The sequence below is a fragment of the Xenopus tropicalis genome, chromosome 2 (genome assembly GCF_000004195.4).
Source record: "Xenopus tropicalis strain Nigerian chromosome 2, UCB_Xtro_10.0, whole genome shotgun sequence".
Lineage (NCBI taxonomy): Eukaryota > Metazoa > Chordata > Amphibia > Anura > Pipidae > Xenopus > Xenopus tropicalis.
Genome location: NC_030678.2, coordinates 50,780,587 through 50,797,449, shown reverse-complemented (window position 1 = coordinate 50,797,449; position 16,863 = coordinate 50,780,587). Strand labels below are relative to the sequence as shown.

The 16,863-nt window shown below is 40.6% G+C and overlaps 2 protein-coding genes across 3 annotated transcripts in view; one reads left to right on the top strand and one right to left on the bottom strand.

Moving 5' to 3' along the window:
- Window positions 1-2,634, top strand: part of camk1g (calcium/calmodulin-dependent protein kinase IG) — a 43,094-nt gene extending 40,460 nt beyond the window's left edge. Inside the window, exon 15 of the mRNA XM_004910734.3 lies at window positions 749-2,634. The gene's annotated coding sequence lies outside the window, so the exon portion shown is untranslated. The remainder of the gene's footprint in view (window positions 1-748) is intronic.
- A 2,159-nt stretch (window positions 2,635-4,793) lies between these two features.
- The window catches only part of lamb3 (laminin subunit beta 3), a 57,621-nt gene continuing 45,551 nt past the window's right edge, over window positions 4,794-16,863 (bottom strand). For both annotated transcript variants that reach the window (XM_012971195.3, XM_031896778.1), the window contains 3 exons: window positions 8,468-8,644; window positions 8,079-8,232; window positions 4,794-6,850 (listed from right to left, as the gene is read on the bottom strand). In XM_012971195.3, coding sequence (XP_012826649.2) covers window positions 6,714-6,850; window positions 8,079-8,232; window positions 8,468-8,644 — 468 coding nt within the window. In that variant the 3' untranslated portion in view covers window positions 4,794-6,713. The remainder of the gene's footprint in view (window positions 6,851-8,078; window positions 8,233-8,467; window positions 8,645-16,863) is intronic.

Below are 16,863 nucleotides of genomic sequence, written 5' to 3'. Positions count from 1 at the left end.
ATATGAGAATGTTAGAGTTTAAGTAAAGGTGCCCCATAGTCTTTCAAACAACACTGATGTCCCATTTGATCTGAATGGATGTTGCAAGGTTTTATCCCCTGAATTTTTCAGCTGAAATAAATGGACACAGGAAAAAGGGATATAGAAAAACATTTAATCTGTGATTGTTTTTATGATAACTAGTGATGAGCAAATTCATGAAAAAGTCAGTGGGCGGTTTTTCACAGCGTTTTTTTTATATGCAAAACGCACTGAAGATTTACTAAAACTACATTTCTCATTTTTTTTCCTTTAAAATTTGAATAAACTTGTTCCCATGAATGCCTTACATTTACTAAAAAGTCTGAACTGATAAACTCAGCATGGGAAAAGCCGCAGAAAATTAGTGAAAATTCCGATTTTTTTAACTTTTTAATGACGCACAAAAAAACGACATCAAAAATCCTAAAGTTTTGAAGCAAAAAAGGATCCTCTAGGGAAGGGAAACCTGTAATTTTAGCGGCAAGTTGTCAGTTTCGTATTTTTAGCTGCTTTGACGCATAGTAAATCTAGGAAAAGTTTAAAAATTTTTTTTTTCATTTTTCATGCTAATTTTAGTGCTTAAAATCTGGATCAGAAAAAAAAACTGATGGTTAGTAAATGGCTCCCATAGACACACACATATACTTTTCTATATGATTCTAGATATGATGAACATACTTTTTGGGTCTCTCCAGTCTCAAACTCATTATCTGATTTGTTACTACAGAAGGGCTGCACTGGAAATGTGCATGGAAGCCTAACATTGATCACGCTTCAGAAGGGAGCAGAAGATTCTCCTCTTCATATCCTCTTTGGGAACATCGCCAGATTCATGTGGGCGAATTCTGAGGGACATGGCAGTGATATTTGTCAGATGATAGGCTGGATTGCGGGGCGCATCATGCTCCATGGCTCCAGCACTTATGGACATGAAATGGAAGACAAGTTTAGTTGTACAACATATTAACAACTGTAACTGGTGTTATCACTTTTCTTTTACCTGTGTGTGAAGGTGTAGCATTGTATAACTTCTTATAGATACATCTGTAGTATTTTGCATAAAGAAATATCTTGCAAATATTGTAAATAACTGGGGGAACTGACAATATTTAGAAATAACTATAAAAATGTATATTGATGTGAACTGAGAATCAGGAGTTATTAGCGAAAGTCTCAAGCAGCTTTTGAGCTGAGGCACATAAGGAAGTTATTGATTTCAGATCCAGCTGAATAGCAACAAATAAACGTTACTCACAGAGCTGATCTGTAACTAAATGTGTCACGCTGGTCTCAGCTGCAAAGCATCAATGCTGGGGTAAATAGTTTAACATTTTTGCAAGTTAGATGTTGAGCTTTCTTAAAATGAATTGTATATGTATCCTTAGCAAATGGCTTCACTCTCTGCTGTACAACACTGCAGTGTGGGGTTTCTTTTGTTTTTGTTTTTTTTTGATGATCTGTAATGTAACCTGCTGTTACAGGGTACAAGAGTGTGTAACTCAAATCAGTCAATATTCTTAATTCTGATGAAATATCTCCTCCATATATAATACAGCATATGATAATAAGCACAGCCACAGACAGGTATACAAGGTCATTTAAATGTGCATGATCAAATGCAACATAGTGATAATCCAGGGGCTGCACTGTGCATCCCAAGGGTACTCCCACTGCGATAAAACTGATATCCAATCACAGTGCAATCTTCCTTTTCTATGTGAGCACTAGAAACTTGTGACAGCAGCAGCTTTTATTCAAAGAGCAGTTATGGCCATGGCCTGGCTTTATTCCATCTCTCTGGCAGATAAAAAATCCAGTGCAAAATGCAAAGTGCAGTGTCTGGCACAAAGCAGCTGTGTCCTCACTTCCTTTCCTGCCTGCCCTTTATGAATACAGTGCTGCCAAAGGCAGGCATGGCTGTAGTCACTGGGGCAGCACAGAGACCTGCAGCAATTCTTCTATACATAGGGAAGGGTGTGAAGTGCAAAAAACATGGCAGGCTGGGTACTTTGCCCCCATCCCTGCATGCAGTGAAATAACCTCTTTGATTCCTAATAGGATCTCTGGCCCCTCAGGGTGAAATGCTATCTTAGAAAGACAGCTAGGGACTTATCCATAAAATGTGACCAACCAGCTGCTTTTTAAGAGAAAGCACAATATATAATTTTTATTTTTGATGAGAATGTCCCTTCAGTTAGGTTCTTCTGCCTGTGAGCATTTTATGACCTCAATGCCGACTGTTTCGGGTACTCATGAGATGCACAATCCAAACTATATCTATATCATTTGTTGGGGATTTTTGGAAGGGAGAGAGGTGATTATTTGTGGTTAATTGCCAGGCTTTGTGTGTGTTTGATGCCAACTGTTTCTCTTGTGTTCCAGTGTGCTGAGGATTTAATATATTACAGAATAGCGTGGGTTGCTCTTTAGCTTTGCGTGAATCAAACTCAGCTGAACCCACCATGTTCCAAAGCCTGGTTTATTTATAGCTGCATATTATAGGAATTTATTCAGCAGTGTTCCATATGCCTATGTAAATAAAGTTCTGAACAGATTCAGCTTGTGTAATATTGCATTATGAAGTCACTAATAAACATTTTTTTTAATTTCAAAGACTTGTAGCAGTTTGAATCAATTTGCTCCACTTCCAAGATGCACAACGGTAATATTTAGCCTGAGCTGAAGTACTTTGGGCATACAGAAATAAAAGGCCCTCAGACACTCTTCCATTAACGATTTACATTTTTGAGTGTTATTTTCTGGTGAAAAGAAACTTGGGTTTCAAAGACTCATTTTGTATATAAATTGAATAGCAGGAGGCATAGCAACCAGCAGTTTTTGAAAAGAAATCTGTTCATACCTGGGAGAGCTACAGTGAATCTTACACTGGCTTCTTTGTATGGCAGCTTCAGCTTCAGTACAAGACTGTGGTGAAGGTTGTGTGCGTGGGAGACTAATGGCAGCAAATTGCTCCTAAAGGAATATATAGGCTGCATATCAATCCAGCAGGAGAAGACATAAGCCAATACAGCTGAATAGATTTACATATTAGGGTTCATTTACTGACACAGGCACAGTGCTAAAGTGGATGCAAAAAGTGTCCACCGTAAAACATTATCAGCAAAGATACATGGACCTATACATGGAACTTAGCATCTTGTGGTGAGCACCAATGTGGCTATTTAGTCTGCTCCGCACACTAACTGCAAAGCACAGGGCCCATGGAACATCATATCTGTGTATATTTGAATATTTATTGTTATGTGTTGCTAATTTAAAAATGTTTACAAATGATGTTTGGGCATGATGGGTGTTAACACAAAACATTCACCATACTGTAATTTCTTGAGATATATATATATATAGATTGTAAGCTCTTTTGGGCAGGGCTCTCTTCACATTTTGTATAGGTTATTTATTGCTTTATATGTTACTCTGTATTTCCAATGTATGAAACCCACTTATTGTACAGCGCTGCGGAATATGTTGGCACTTTATAAATAAATGTTAATAATATATATATATATATATATATATGGGATATACATATATAAATAATGTATTTAAACTAAAATGATTTATATACACATTGCGATTAATTATGCAAATTTGTTGGGAGTTTTGATTGGTTGAATTTTGTATTTATGGTTGCACCTCACTTCCCTTCCCCATCCTGATGACGATCCTTTGAGGATCGAAACGCGTTGATGCGATGATTAAATAAACACAAAAGAATTTTTTTACTCTATATTTATGCCGTGAGTGCTTTCTACAAACTTGCTATATATATATATATATATATATATATATATATATATATGTAGGCATGGAGTGACGGCACGCACAGGATTTTCAAAAAGGAGTCGCAGGGATGCAAAATAATAATCAGGGGTTTATTGTAACCAACGTTTCAGTTCCACACAGGAACTTTTGTGTGGAACTGAAACTTTGGTCACAATAAACCTCTGATTATTATTTTGCATCCCTGCAACTCCTTTTTGAAAATCCTGTGCGTGCCGTCACTTCATGCCTGTATAATTATCTTTTGCACAGGCACCCAGGTATCATCAGTGCTTATGGTGTGCAGCTTCCTAGCACCTAGTATTTTATATATATATATATATATATATACAGTCAATGGTAGTAGGCACTCACATTTAATTCCCCTTTCTGATGGTCTGGGTGCAGTCCAGAAAAAAAAAGGTCCCAAAAGGGACCGAAACGTCGGTTGTACATGCAATTATAATACACTAATATTTGTTTGAACCACAAGACCCTTGGTGCTGGTTGTGTTTGATTTGGTATCTATTTGGTATTCCGTGCACAGGGGCAGCTACATTGCAGCAGCTTTCGGAGTGTGGTGCTGTCGTGTGGACTTTTATATATATATATATATATATATATATATATATATATACAGTCAATGGTAGTAGGCACTCACGTTTAATTCCCCTTTCTGATGGTCTGGGTGCAGTCCGGAAAATAAGGTATTCAGAATGTAATGGAGATCCGCACATCACAGGGCTTTTAGGTGATAAAGAATACTCTATTTGGAGGCTGATGTTTCGGCCTACCTTGTATATAGTAGCAATTATTAGGTGGCAATCCAGGTGAGTATACTGTATTGTAGAGAGTAAGGTAACATTTCTACTATAAATGGAGCGTGCCAGTAAAGTCCAATATGTGTGAGCCTGACATTAACAACCAATAGACTGTGGGAGGGTTAATAAGAGAAAATCCTTAGAGATCCAAATGCACTATGACCAATAGAATAGTAATACTGAAGTGATTTATTGGGCTTTTCTTGCTGGAGGAAATGTCGGGCAGTCATCATTTAATAATAGTGATCTTAAATGGCACCAGTGCAGTTACTCTCTGCATCAATCAGATTAACACATGTTAGAAAAAGAAAGCCTTGTTGCTGTGCTTTTAATTGTGCTTTTTCACCATCATCATCATCTTCACATGCTTATTATAAGCACAGTAACTGAATGCAATATCTAAGTACACTGAATATGACTAAATGGCAGCAGACACTGCCACATACGAGCCTCGCCAGAGTTGCAAGTATGCCTCACAGTTGTAGAAACACAGAGCAAAGTTGTACCTGGACAGACACCCATGATAGCCAATCAGCAATTAGCTTTGTCAAGACAGCTCCAGGAAGTTCAAAGGAAATTTGATACATATATCAACTAGGTTACTGCACTAATGAAAGTCTGCCTAATGACAGTAAATGATCTCCAGTTTGTAGAATGTAGCAGAATATTTGTTAGTAGAGCCTAGGGTTGCCATATTTACCTCTGTGCAGGTCTGCACTCATGACGTCAGGGTGGCAGGGCAGATGACATGTTGGGGCAGTGTGGAGGATACATGGGGTAGGGAGATGACATTTGGGCAGAGTTATTACATCGGGGTAGGGGCTGTGACCCAAAGAGCAGAAATTGGCCAAAACTCTGTGTCAAACAGACAAATGTTTGCCTGGGACATCCAAACTATAAAACCAAGACAGGCAGTTTTGAACCAGACAGCTTTCTTGCTGGAAGGTTTGACTCAGCATCACAATAAAAGTCCATTTAAAGTCACAAATTACCTTTGGTATCAGTTTTCCACAAGTCGAATGAGCACCTTTAACTAAACTGGATAAGCCATACAATAAATATATATTTTATTATAATCATATTATGCTAAAGTACACATCAGGGTTATATGGGATACTGTAACCTTTCCAGCCATGGACTATAATATTTTTTTTTACTGCTGACAGCTTCAACCTTGTTACTCAGTGCACTAATGCTGAATGTGTAATGCATAATCCTGGCTATGTATTCCAGCTACTCCAGTATTGTCCCAATTAGTATGCAATATACATACCAATTGCACAGGGCTCAGGTGCAGGTTGTTTCCCTAAACCAGCATAATAAGCTAAGTACAGCACTTACAGTTGCAAGGGAGCCTGCCCCATAGCTCCTGCCCTGAGCAAGCTTTATGTTAAGGAGAGTCTTGTGTTCCCTGGTGCTCTTTCTTGTACCTCCAGAATGATGAGCAACACTGCACTTTGCTCCTTGACCAACCCTATATAAGTACTGGGCCCTCAATAGATCACTGGATTCATACAGGAATATGTGCAGATCAGCATCTGTTGATCACACCTAATTTTTTTTTTTTTTTAAGTTTTGTTTTTATAATTATAGCAAGTACCAAATGCTTCTATTTGTTTCCTTTCCCAAAGATAATTCATCTATCCCTGCCCCAGAGGAGCTTCCAATCTATGGGCCCTATTGCATTCACACACTATGGTCAATTTAGTCAGAAGCCAAGTAAGTACCTGTATGTTTTTGGAGTGTGGGAGGGAACCCACGCAGACATGGGGAGAACATTCAAACTCCTTGCAGTGCCCAGGCTGGGATTGAACTTGGGGCCCCAGTACTGCAGGGAAAAAGCGTTACACACTGAGCCACCCTGCTGCTCCTTACTATTAAAAACCTATAGGATTAGCTTCATTAGTTACAATCTGAGTCCGGAAATGGCATCAATATCTCATTTCTATCAGTTTCCACTTAGCAGTGCAGTTGGTAGCAGTGAGGATGTAGCTCTTCTAAAGGACACAAAATAGCAACAGGATGATGGAAAAGTACTCGCTAGTTGTCATGCTAGTCACATATCATAGTCATGCAGGCAGTGATGCTGCTTTATTTGCAGGTTGCGTAGAAGAGGGCCCTTTCACTGATATTATCTCGGATGAGCTTGGCCTCTTCTTCCAAACCCTCCAGTTGGGAGAATTTCATCAGTAGCGTTTCCCTTCCTTCTTGCAGCTCAGTTTCAATTACTAAAGGAAAGAAATAAAGGTCCTTAGAAAGAGCCGTGGGTCACAGGCCAGCTGATGCTATCAAAAGTGTATTATCAGCGGTATTTATGTTAAACTGTTCTGGCAGATCTATTCATTCTTATTATTTAAACACTCATATCAATCATTGCCCTATTGGAGCTTACAATCTAATAACCAACCAAAGGGCCAAAAAAACACTAGGGCTGAGTATAGTTCACTAATGCATGTTAAAAGAAAATATTATAATGGTAATTATATGTTAATGAGATTTCAAGTAATTTTTAAGGGATTCTATGTGTTCAAAGTATTTTTTTTTTTAAATTTAACCAAATTTTAGATTTGTACTTATGTATTAAATTAGCATCTGCATGCATTTACGTTATGCATGTTTATTAGATAGAAATGCCCAATGAACAGGCTTCATGCTCAGGGACTCACAGCATTGTGTATGTGCCTGGAGGCTCTTATTATAAGAGATGCACAAAATGCACCCCCCCCCAAAAAAAAAAATTAGCATAACCTTAACCTGCTTATTTTGTTTCAGCTGTACAAATTATTACATTTTAGAATTATGTAGTACAGCTCCAGCTAGATATAATAGCCAATAACCAATTACATTTTAAAGGTCTAGTGCTGTGGATTTGTGGATTGGCCTAACGAATGCCCATATTCTTATAATATCCTTTGCTGAAACTGTTTCACCTTCATACATTTCCTGACCAGTATAACAGAAAGCCTAAAAATTGAGGGATAAAAATTTGGGGATCTGAAGCCATACACAAAATAGTTCACAAAGAGCCCAATTTTCCTGATATTCTCAGTTTGTACATTTGGGAAATTTGAGGTCCCACCAGCAGCCCTTGGAAATGTACATAATGCGGTTGTACAAGCTGCTAGTTCCCTGTATTGACAAAGGAAAGTTGGCCGATTTTGGCATACCTATGCTCATTCCGTGTGAATCACAAATTACTTACTCAGGAAGGACATCCTGGACCCAACTAGAATTGTGCTTTTGCACCTGTTTTTGCATAAATGAGACCTTTGATGTCAAAAGTCAGTTTTTTCGTCCACCAGCATTTTCTAAAACATCATCACCATGATTTTTTCTGTGCAACTAAGCCATAAGAACAACGTTATACTAAATCTAGAGCTGCTGGATATATGTATACTGGAACAGTGCCAATGATATATCATGTAAAACAGAACAATGCAGTAGAACTACTTTTACCTTTCATTTTATTCATCATTTGTATAGACTCCTGGATGAGGCGATCTGCTTCCATCTTGATATTGGCTATTTTCTCTCCTTGTGCTCCCAGATTGGAGGACTGACCTAAGCGGCTCTTTAGCAGAGCATATTTCGTTTTCATGGCGTCTAGGCCCTGCAGAAAATAAAAAGTATATATAAAAGGTGGTACTCCATGGTACAGCCATCCTTTGCAGATATGTTATCACCTGGAAACAGATGCCCTACAACTACAAACTATCCTAAAATCTTCTCATCTTGCATGCTTTCTTCTACATGCTTTCTTCTAGATACTGAAAATGCATTTAAGTGCATAAGGATACTGTATAACCACTGTACAAGACATATTGTAGAAGAAAGTAAATGAATACCTGTTGTGCTTCAAGAGCTTTCCCATTAGCTCCCTGGGCAGCCTGGTGGGCTTCACTTGCCAAACGTTGGTTCTCCACAGTTTTTTCACGCAGTTTTTCCACTTGTGCTGTGAACTGCTGAATCTGATCATGCATGTCTGTCAGTCCTCTCTCAGCAGGGCTTAAAACCTCCTCAATCTGTATGAAGACCAATCCTTTTAATTATAGGCAGTATATGGGGCATCTACATGACTGTACAACTCAATTTGTAGACCAAATCCAAGACAGATGAGAAATAATATTGCATATGTACACACTAAAATGGTTTTAGACAAATTGTGAGTTTAGAGCTTAATACATAAAATTGGAATTTTTATAAGTATATTTATCAAATGGTGAATGATGGAAATAAGGGAAATAATGGGAATAATGGAAATAAGGAAGGGGGAGGAAAATAATTTAGAAACATACCTACATGTACTTAAAGATACTAATTTCTCAGTAATTAAGGAACTAAAAAAGTTGGGGCCCCTCTGCCAATGTGCATATATGGAACATATAAAATTCAGATTCAAGAAAAATAGTCACGCTTTTGAGCAGTCGAGGGAGTATGTTGGCAGCGGAAGAGCTAGGAGAGGGCACTCTCATACAAAATTTGCATTTCCTGCATTATTAAGGCACCAGGTTGTGCAGCATGAAACAGTGTCCATGTGGGGGAGGCTTGGCTTTGAGGTGGGTGGATACTAATTGGAAGCATTGTGCTATGGATTTCTAATGCTCGGCTTTTAATATTTCACTCTCAAATAGAGATGTAGCGAACTGTTCGCCGGCGAAATAATTCGCGCGAACATCGCGTGTTCGCAAGTCCGCAAATTTGCGAACTTTTGGCGATGTTCGCCATTTTGGGTTCGCCGCGTTTTTTTTTGGCGTTTTTTTTTTCTTTCGTTATTTTTTGCCGTTTTTTTTTTTGGCGTTTTTTTGGCATTATTTTTTGGCGGTTTTTTTTTTTGGCGGTTTTTTTACAAAGTATTTTTCAGAGAAATTTTTGCTTGATCCCCCTCCTGCATGCCACTGTCCAGGTCGTGGCACCCTTTAAACAACTTTAAAATCAGTTTTCTGGCCAGAAATGGCTTTTCTAGGTTTTAAAGTTCGCCTTCCCATTGAAGTCTATGGGGTTCGCAAAGTTCGCGAATATTCGCGAGTTTTGCCGAAAGTCCGCGAACGGGTCCGCGAACATTTTTGGCGATGTTCGCTACATCACTACTCTCAAACCCTTATGGTACTGAGATATGTTAATTACTGTGCAACATGTATAATTAGCATAGGCCTGTGGATTCTGCAGTTTAATCAATAGAGACACATATTGGTAATTTACATCCCCTGTGGGCATTTTAATTTAACTGGGAGCACAATCATCTCTAAATCAAGGATATATGAGAACTATTCTGTCACCAACACGATTTATGCAGAAGATACCCTTCCTGAGGCCTTTGCTCGCATGGACGGCGTAACTTTGCTGATATATGCTGATGGCAGAGAGTTTACTCAATAAAACACTGCTTAATAATTAGGTGGTTCTTTAATCCAGGAATATTGCACAATACAAAGATTCTGGGGTTCAGAATGTCCAAACAATCAACAGGTTCTATAGGTAAGAACTGGTAATTTTGCAGCTCTATCCAAACTGACTGAAACTGGATCAGAAACTAAGGAACAGCATGGGAGGGAACAAGCTAGTGGGCTGGACTAACAAACATTAAACAGCAGGGGAGTAAGGAATATACCAAAACACATGTAATAACTGGCTGTAGTGACAGCACACTCCCCGTCTGGTATCTGTAGATACCACTATATAATTATAATTGCATATTATGCAACAACAAAATAATGTCCATATTAAAGATGACTTGTCCTTGGGACCTGAAAGACAAAATGAGAAAAGACACAAAATAAACATTAAACTTAATCTCTTCAAAAATCCCTTCAAGTGTCCACATCAGCTTGGTTTCTGTCATTGAAGTCATCGGAGATGTTCTAGGGGCAAGAGTAAGACAGTCTCTGTTACTGGCCTGAAGAAGGTCTTCACAACTCCATCTCTGGTAGTCTTCACTTCTACTTTTCGAACCCTTCCATCTTCGCTCTGAACAGCTTTGGTGATCACAGCCATAGGCCATCCAATACGGTTAGTCTGCTGATCTTTTAACAAAACTAGATCACCTTCTTGTAGATTGGGTTTCTGTTCCTGCCATTTGCGGCGTCCTTGTAATAAACATACATATTCTTCCTCCACCTTCCCCAGAAACAATTTGCGAGAAGTTGTACACGTCGCCACTGGGATTTGTAAAGGTCTCGATGATTAAAGTCCTCTGGAGGAGTAGGAATCAGTCCAGTTTTCTGTGTAAGTAAGGTGGCTGGTGTGAGGATGACTGGAAAGTCTGGATCAGATGAAACAGGTACTAAAGGCCTAGAGTTAATGATGGAAGTCACTTCTGCAAGGAACGTAGTCAAAGTTTCATGGGTCAGCCGGCCGGAGCCAAAGTCCAGTAGAATGGAATCCAGGATCCTCCTAGCCATGCCAATCATCCGTTCCCAAGCCCCACCCATGTGTGAAGAGTGAGGTGGATTGAACCTCCATTCGCATTGACTGTTGACTGAGGGCTCTTCCACTTGATTCACTTCAATTTGTAGCTCTCTACAGGCTCCCACAAAGTTGGTGCCGCAGTCTGATCTGAGGAGTTTCACAGGACCTCTTATAGAAAGAAATCTTCTTAAGGCATTAATGAAGCTTGATGTGTCCATAGATTCAACCACTTCAATATGTACAGCACGTATACTTAGGCAAGTGAATATTGCGGCCCACCGTTTATTGTTAGCTTGGCCACCTCGGGTCTTCCTTGTTACAACTGTCCAAGGTCCAAACATGTCACACCCAACATAAGTAAATGGTGGTTCCATACTTAGCCTGTCCATAGGCAAACTTGCCATAAGTTGCTGTTGTTGTTTTCCTCTAAGTTTTTTACACTTGACACATCTGTGAAGAATGGCTGCTATTGCTCTACGAGCACCGATAATCCATAGTCCTGCCTCTCTGAGAGCACCTTCAGTATAGTGTCTTCCTTGATGTCTGACCTTACTGTGATAGTGTTGGATAAGTAAGGTAGTCACATAATGTTTGCCTGGTAAGATCAAAGGATTTTGCTCCTTTCCCAACAATGTCGATCTGTCTAAGCGACCACCAACCCTCAACATACTACTGTCGTCTTTGATAGGATGTAGTCTGAGGAGCAAGTTTTTGCTGGAAACTTGACCCTTTTCTTTTAAACACTTGAGCTCTCTGGAAAAGGTTTCCTCTTGAACACAGCGTATTATAAACAGTTCAGCCTGTTCAACTTCTGACGACCCATGCGACTTGTCACATATATGCCATTTATGACACGTTGTAGTTTGGTTCAGTTTCCTGAAGCTTTGAACGACATGAATTAACAATGCAATGGCATGAGTGAGTTTCTTCCACATGGAAAAACGTTCAAACCTCTTAGTTCCAAGATGAGTGTTTGACTGTATTTGAGATATAAGTACAGTGGTTTCTTGACAAACTTCATTGTTGATAAGCTCTGTAGTCTCCAACATCATGTCCACGTCAAATGATGGAGGGACCTGTGAACGGAGAAATTCTGGTCCAGAGAACCAACAGGTGTCTGCAAGTTTGGATGCTGATACCGGTCTGGTAGCAATATCTGCTGGATTCAGGTCAGTGGGAACATAATTCCATTGTTCCGGTTTGCTGGACTTTCTTATGCGTTCTACTCTGTTGGTTACGTACACGTAAAATCTTCTAGTAGTGTTAAATATATAGCCTAAAACGACCTTGCTGTCAGTGTAAAGCTTGATACTATTGACATCAATGTCTATTTCACTTTGTAAGAAGTCTGCGATTTCTATTGCTAAGACAGCTCCGCATAGTTCAAGTCTTGGAATGGTTTGTTTGACCTTTGGAGCCAGTTTAGTTCTTCCCAACACAAAACCAACTCTTGGCTGTCCAGAGGAGTCAGATGCCTTGAGGTAGGCAACTGCAGCTACAGCTTCGTTGGAAGCATCACAGAAGATGTGAATTTCTCTTTGTTTAGTAAGGCTAAGGGAGCAAGAAAGATAGTTGCGTGGAATCTGAAGCTGCTCTAATGCCTTTAAGGAAAGCTTCCATTTTCCCACTTGGGTTGTAAGTCCGCAGGCAGTGTAACATCCCAATCCACGCGATCTTCTGTAAGTTGTCTAAGTATAAGCTTCCCTTGAACAGTGATTGGCGCCACAAAGCCCAATGGGTCATACAGACTGTTTACGGTTGATAGCACTCCTCGTCTTGTGAATGGCCTTTCCTCTGTAGAGACCTGAAATGTGAAGGTGTCTTGATTTACATCCCAATGGAGACCAAGGCTTCTTTGGGTGGGCAGTAGGTCCTTAGTTAAGTCTAGATCCTTCAAATCTGATGCGTGATCCTTGGGATCGAAGGCTTTCATCAATTCACTATTATTGGATACGATCTTGTGCAGTCTTAAGTTGGCACTAGATAAAAGGTGCTGGGTTCTTTTCAACAAGTTGATAGCTTCCTTTGGTGTTGACAAAGACTTGAGGCAGTCATCGACATAAAAGTCTCTCTCTATGAACTGTCGAACATCATGACCAAATTCTGTCTCACCCTCCTTGGCTGTCCTTCTCAGGCCATAGGTAGCCACTGCAGGAGATGGGCTGTTTCCGAAGACGTGAACTCTCATTCGATATTCAATCACATCCTCATCAAGATCATTGTTGCGATGCCAAAGAAACCGAAGGTAGTTCCTGTGGTCTTCTCGGACGAGGAAGCAGTGGAACATCTGCTGAACATCAGCCATAAATGCAACACGTTCCTTCCTGAACCGAACTAACACTCCTATGAGACTGTTAGTCAGATTTGGGCCTGTAAGCAGTACATTGTTTAGAGAGAGGCCTTTAAACTGTGCGCTTGAATCAAAGACGACTCTGATCTGATCTGGTTTGCGTGGGTGATAGACTCCAAAGGATGGGAGATACCAACACTCCTCTCCTGTCTTCAAAGGGGGAGCTGGTTCTGCATGGTTGTTGTCTAGGATCTTCTTCATGAATGCGACGAAGTGTTCTCTCATAATAGGTTTGTTACCTAATGTCCTTTTGAGTGAATCAAACCTAGACTTGGCTTGAGCACTGTTGTTTGGAAGGACGACTCTTGGACTGCGGAAAGGCAGAGGAGCGGTCCAACTATTGGAATCATCCTTAACAAACTCCTTGTCCATAATTTTGATGAATTCTTTGTCTTCTATGGAAGGAGCTATTTTATTGTCATTGCAGGTAGTATGAAAGATTGCACCACCGAAGTTAGGAGATAGGGACTTGTAACAAATGTCCTCTTCTGATCCACATATGATCTGTAGGTTCGTGTTGGGTTTAGGCCTTATCTGATAATGACATGAGCACGATTTCCCAAAGAGCTCACCTCTGTCCTCCATCAGGTCTGTTTTGCAGGTATTCACTTTATAGGGTTTTCTAACCCTGTCTAAGCAAACTTCACCAATTAGAACCCAGCCCAACTCAAGCTTCTGGGCATAAGGGGCATCACTTGGTCCACTGGTTTGGTCTTGCACCTTGTGAACTCTTGGTATATCTCTCCCCAAGAGAATTAGAATTTCAGCACTCTCATCTAAGGGAGGTATCTTGTCTGCTATGCCCTTAAGATGTGGTTGATGACGTGCAGCATTTGGAGTGGGGATCTCTTCCCTGTTGTTTGGCAGTTGAGCACATTCAATAAGCACGGGGAGAGGTTTGTAGTCATCATTGTCAATAGATGCTATCTGAAATCCACAAGCTGTTCTCCCTGATACACTCATTTGACCAGCACATGTGCGTAAGGTGTAGGGATGAGCTTCACTTTGGATGTTGAAGCGCTTGAAGAACTTGGGACTTGCTAGTGACTTGTTACTCTGGTCATCTAAGATAACGTACATTTTTACAGCCTTTTCTGGATGCCCAACGGGAGCGACCTTGACCAGACATATCTTAGCGCAAGATCTTCCGCACAATTCCTTGCCACAGACTTCAGTACACTTGGTGGACACAGGATTAGTCTGTTCCTCTGCACTCTCCCCGCCGTAATTCAGTGAGGGATTGTGGGAGTCACCATTGGAAGGAGCCTGCCTTGAGGGCCTTGAATGGTTGGCTGTCACATGTTTGTCACTGTTACATTCAGAACACTTAATGACGGCTTTACAGTCCTTGGCAAAATGCTTGCTGGACGCACAACACCTATAGCAAATGTTATGATCTTTCAAGAATGTCTTTCGCTCTTCAAAGGGCTTTTCTCTGAACACACGACACTTTCTTAGTGGATGTGGTTTGTTGTGGATAGGGCAGGATAGATTAGGATCAAGATCAGTAGGTTTCCCTTTCCTTAGTTCTGGAGTGGCTATTGGCTTACTGGAGGAAAACCCGGTCTTCCTGACTGAGACGGTTTTCCTGAGATCCTTGCGTCGTCTTGCTATATCCCACGTAGCAGGTTCTTTAGTAGAATGGCTTTGATCTGGAGGTAGGAAACTTGGGTCATTTTTGACTCTAGCCATTTTCCTGATGAATCCACAGAAAAAGGAAAAGGGAGGAAAGAGAACTTGATGAAGTGACTTGTACTCTGCGCCTGCCATATTCCATTTATCTTTAAGATATTGAGGCAGTTTTTCTGTGATTGGATACAATCCGTAAGCAGTGTCCAGGCAGCAGAGACCTGGAAGATGTGGGTCTAATTTTGCTGTTTCCAATTCAAGGAGAAAGTCACTTAGCTCTTGGAGCTTGCGGTTATCTTTGCTGGAAAAGCTTGGAAAGTTGTAGAATCTATTGAGCAACGTACGTTCGATGACTTCGGGACTGCCATAGTCTCGCTCTAGTCTTTCCCACACCTGAATAAGTCCCCTGGCTGGTGCCTCAATGTTAACAGACTTGAGCAATCGAGCTTGCTCTGATGATTTCAGACCAAGCCATTTGATTAACAAATCAAGTTCTCCCATAGGTTCGATGTCCAGGTTCTTTATTGCTGCCCTGAACGTGGCTCTCCAACTTCTATAGTGCTCTGGACGATCGTCGAATTCTGTGAGTCCAGTGTTGAGGAGCTCGCGTCGAATCATGTATTTGGCGAATTCTGACATATCAGTTCTTTCTGTTTTTATATCGGCTGTTACTTCTGGTACTTCAACCTTAGGAGCTGTAGCAAGCACACACAACTGGTGTGGAGGGGGAAAAGGTGTTGCAGATGGGTTTAGACCAGACAAAGATTTTGGTTTTGGAGAAGATGAAGGCTGCCTCGTGGAGAATCCAGGGGTAAGTTTTGTTTCCCCTTCATCTCTAAGGGTGTGTCCTGTAGCATAAGCTGGTTCACTAGATTCCTTGGTTTGGCAGGTGTGCGGGTTTGTTAATTCAGCTGTTTGAGCTTCTCTAGAGCAAAACACAGGATTTTCAGTTCGGTGCACTGGAGAACTGTATGCAGCGTCTTCAATTGTAGGGAAAGTCGTTTTTCTGACTTCTTGGTCTAAGACAAACTGTAAAGTTCTCATTACTGGGTCTGCTGGGGTTGTCAGACAAGGACGATACACTTCCGGCTCTTCTTCTTCAAAGGCTTTCTCTAGAACATTTAGTTTTGCGATGGCTGCTGCTTCCTCTCTTTCCTTCTGGAGGACTTCTAGCTGTGCCTTGAGCGCTGCTTCCCTTTTGATGCATTGAGCTTGGACCTTGGCTGCCTCAGCTTCTGCTCTGGCCCTTATTATCTGGCTGCTTAGCGACGATTTCTGTGAAACGGAATGCAGTGATCTAGATAGTCCTTTAGACCTTCTAGAGGAAGTGGAGGCCTTGGATGCATTATCCTGTAACTGTGCAATTCTGGTCTCCATCCTGGATGTTGCTTGCAGGAAAGTAATTTGTCTCTGTTGGTCAATGATAGTAAAAGCATTCAGCTCTTGTAATGCTTCTTCCATACGAGCATTGGACAAGAAGGAAGAATATTTCTCTGCAAGTCTTTTATAGTTATAATAAGCAGTCTTTAGTCTTATTAGTGCATCAGTAAGTTGCAGTCTAGTATTGCCTGCCTCATCAGCAATGGTTATGCAGTGATCTGTTTTATTCCATAAGTCAGACAGACCATCATTAATTTCATCCTTTTGTGCCTCATACGTTTCTATGCGTTTAACAGATGGTTTAATTCTGCGTTTAGCGGTCTGTTCTGGTTCTAGTATGTCAGCTTCTTCAGCAGTAACAGGTATAGGTTCCTCTCTTTCTGATGAGGGATCCATTTCTGACAAATTACTCAGTTTATTAGCAAGATGCTATGCAGCAGTTCAATGCAGGCTATAGTCCTGGCAGCTAAACAGTTA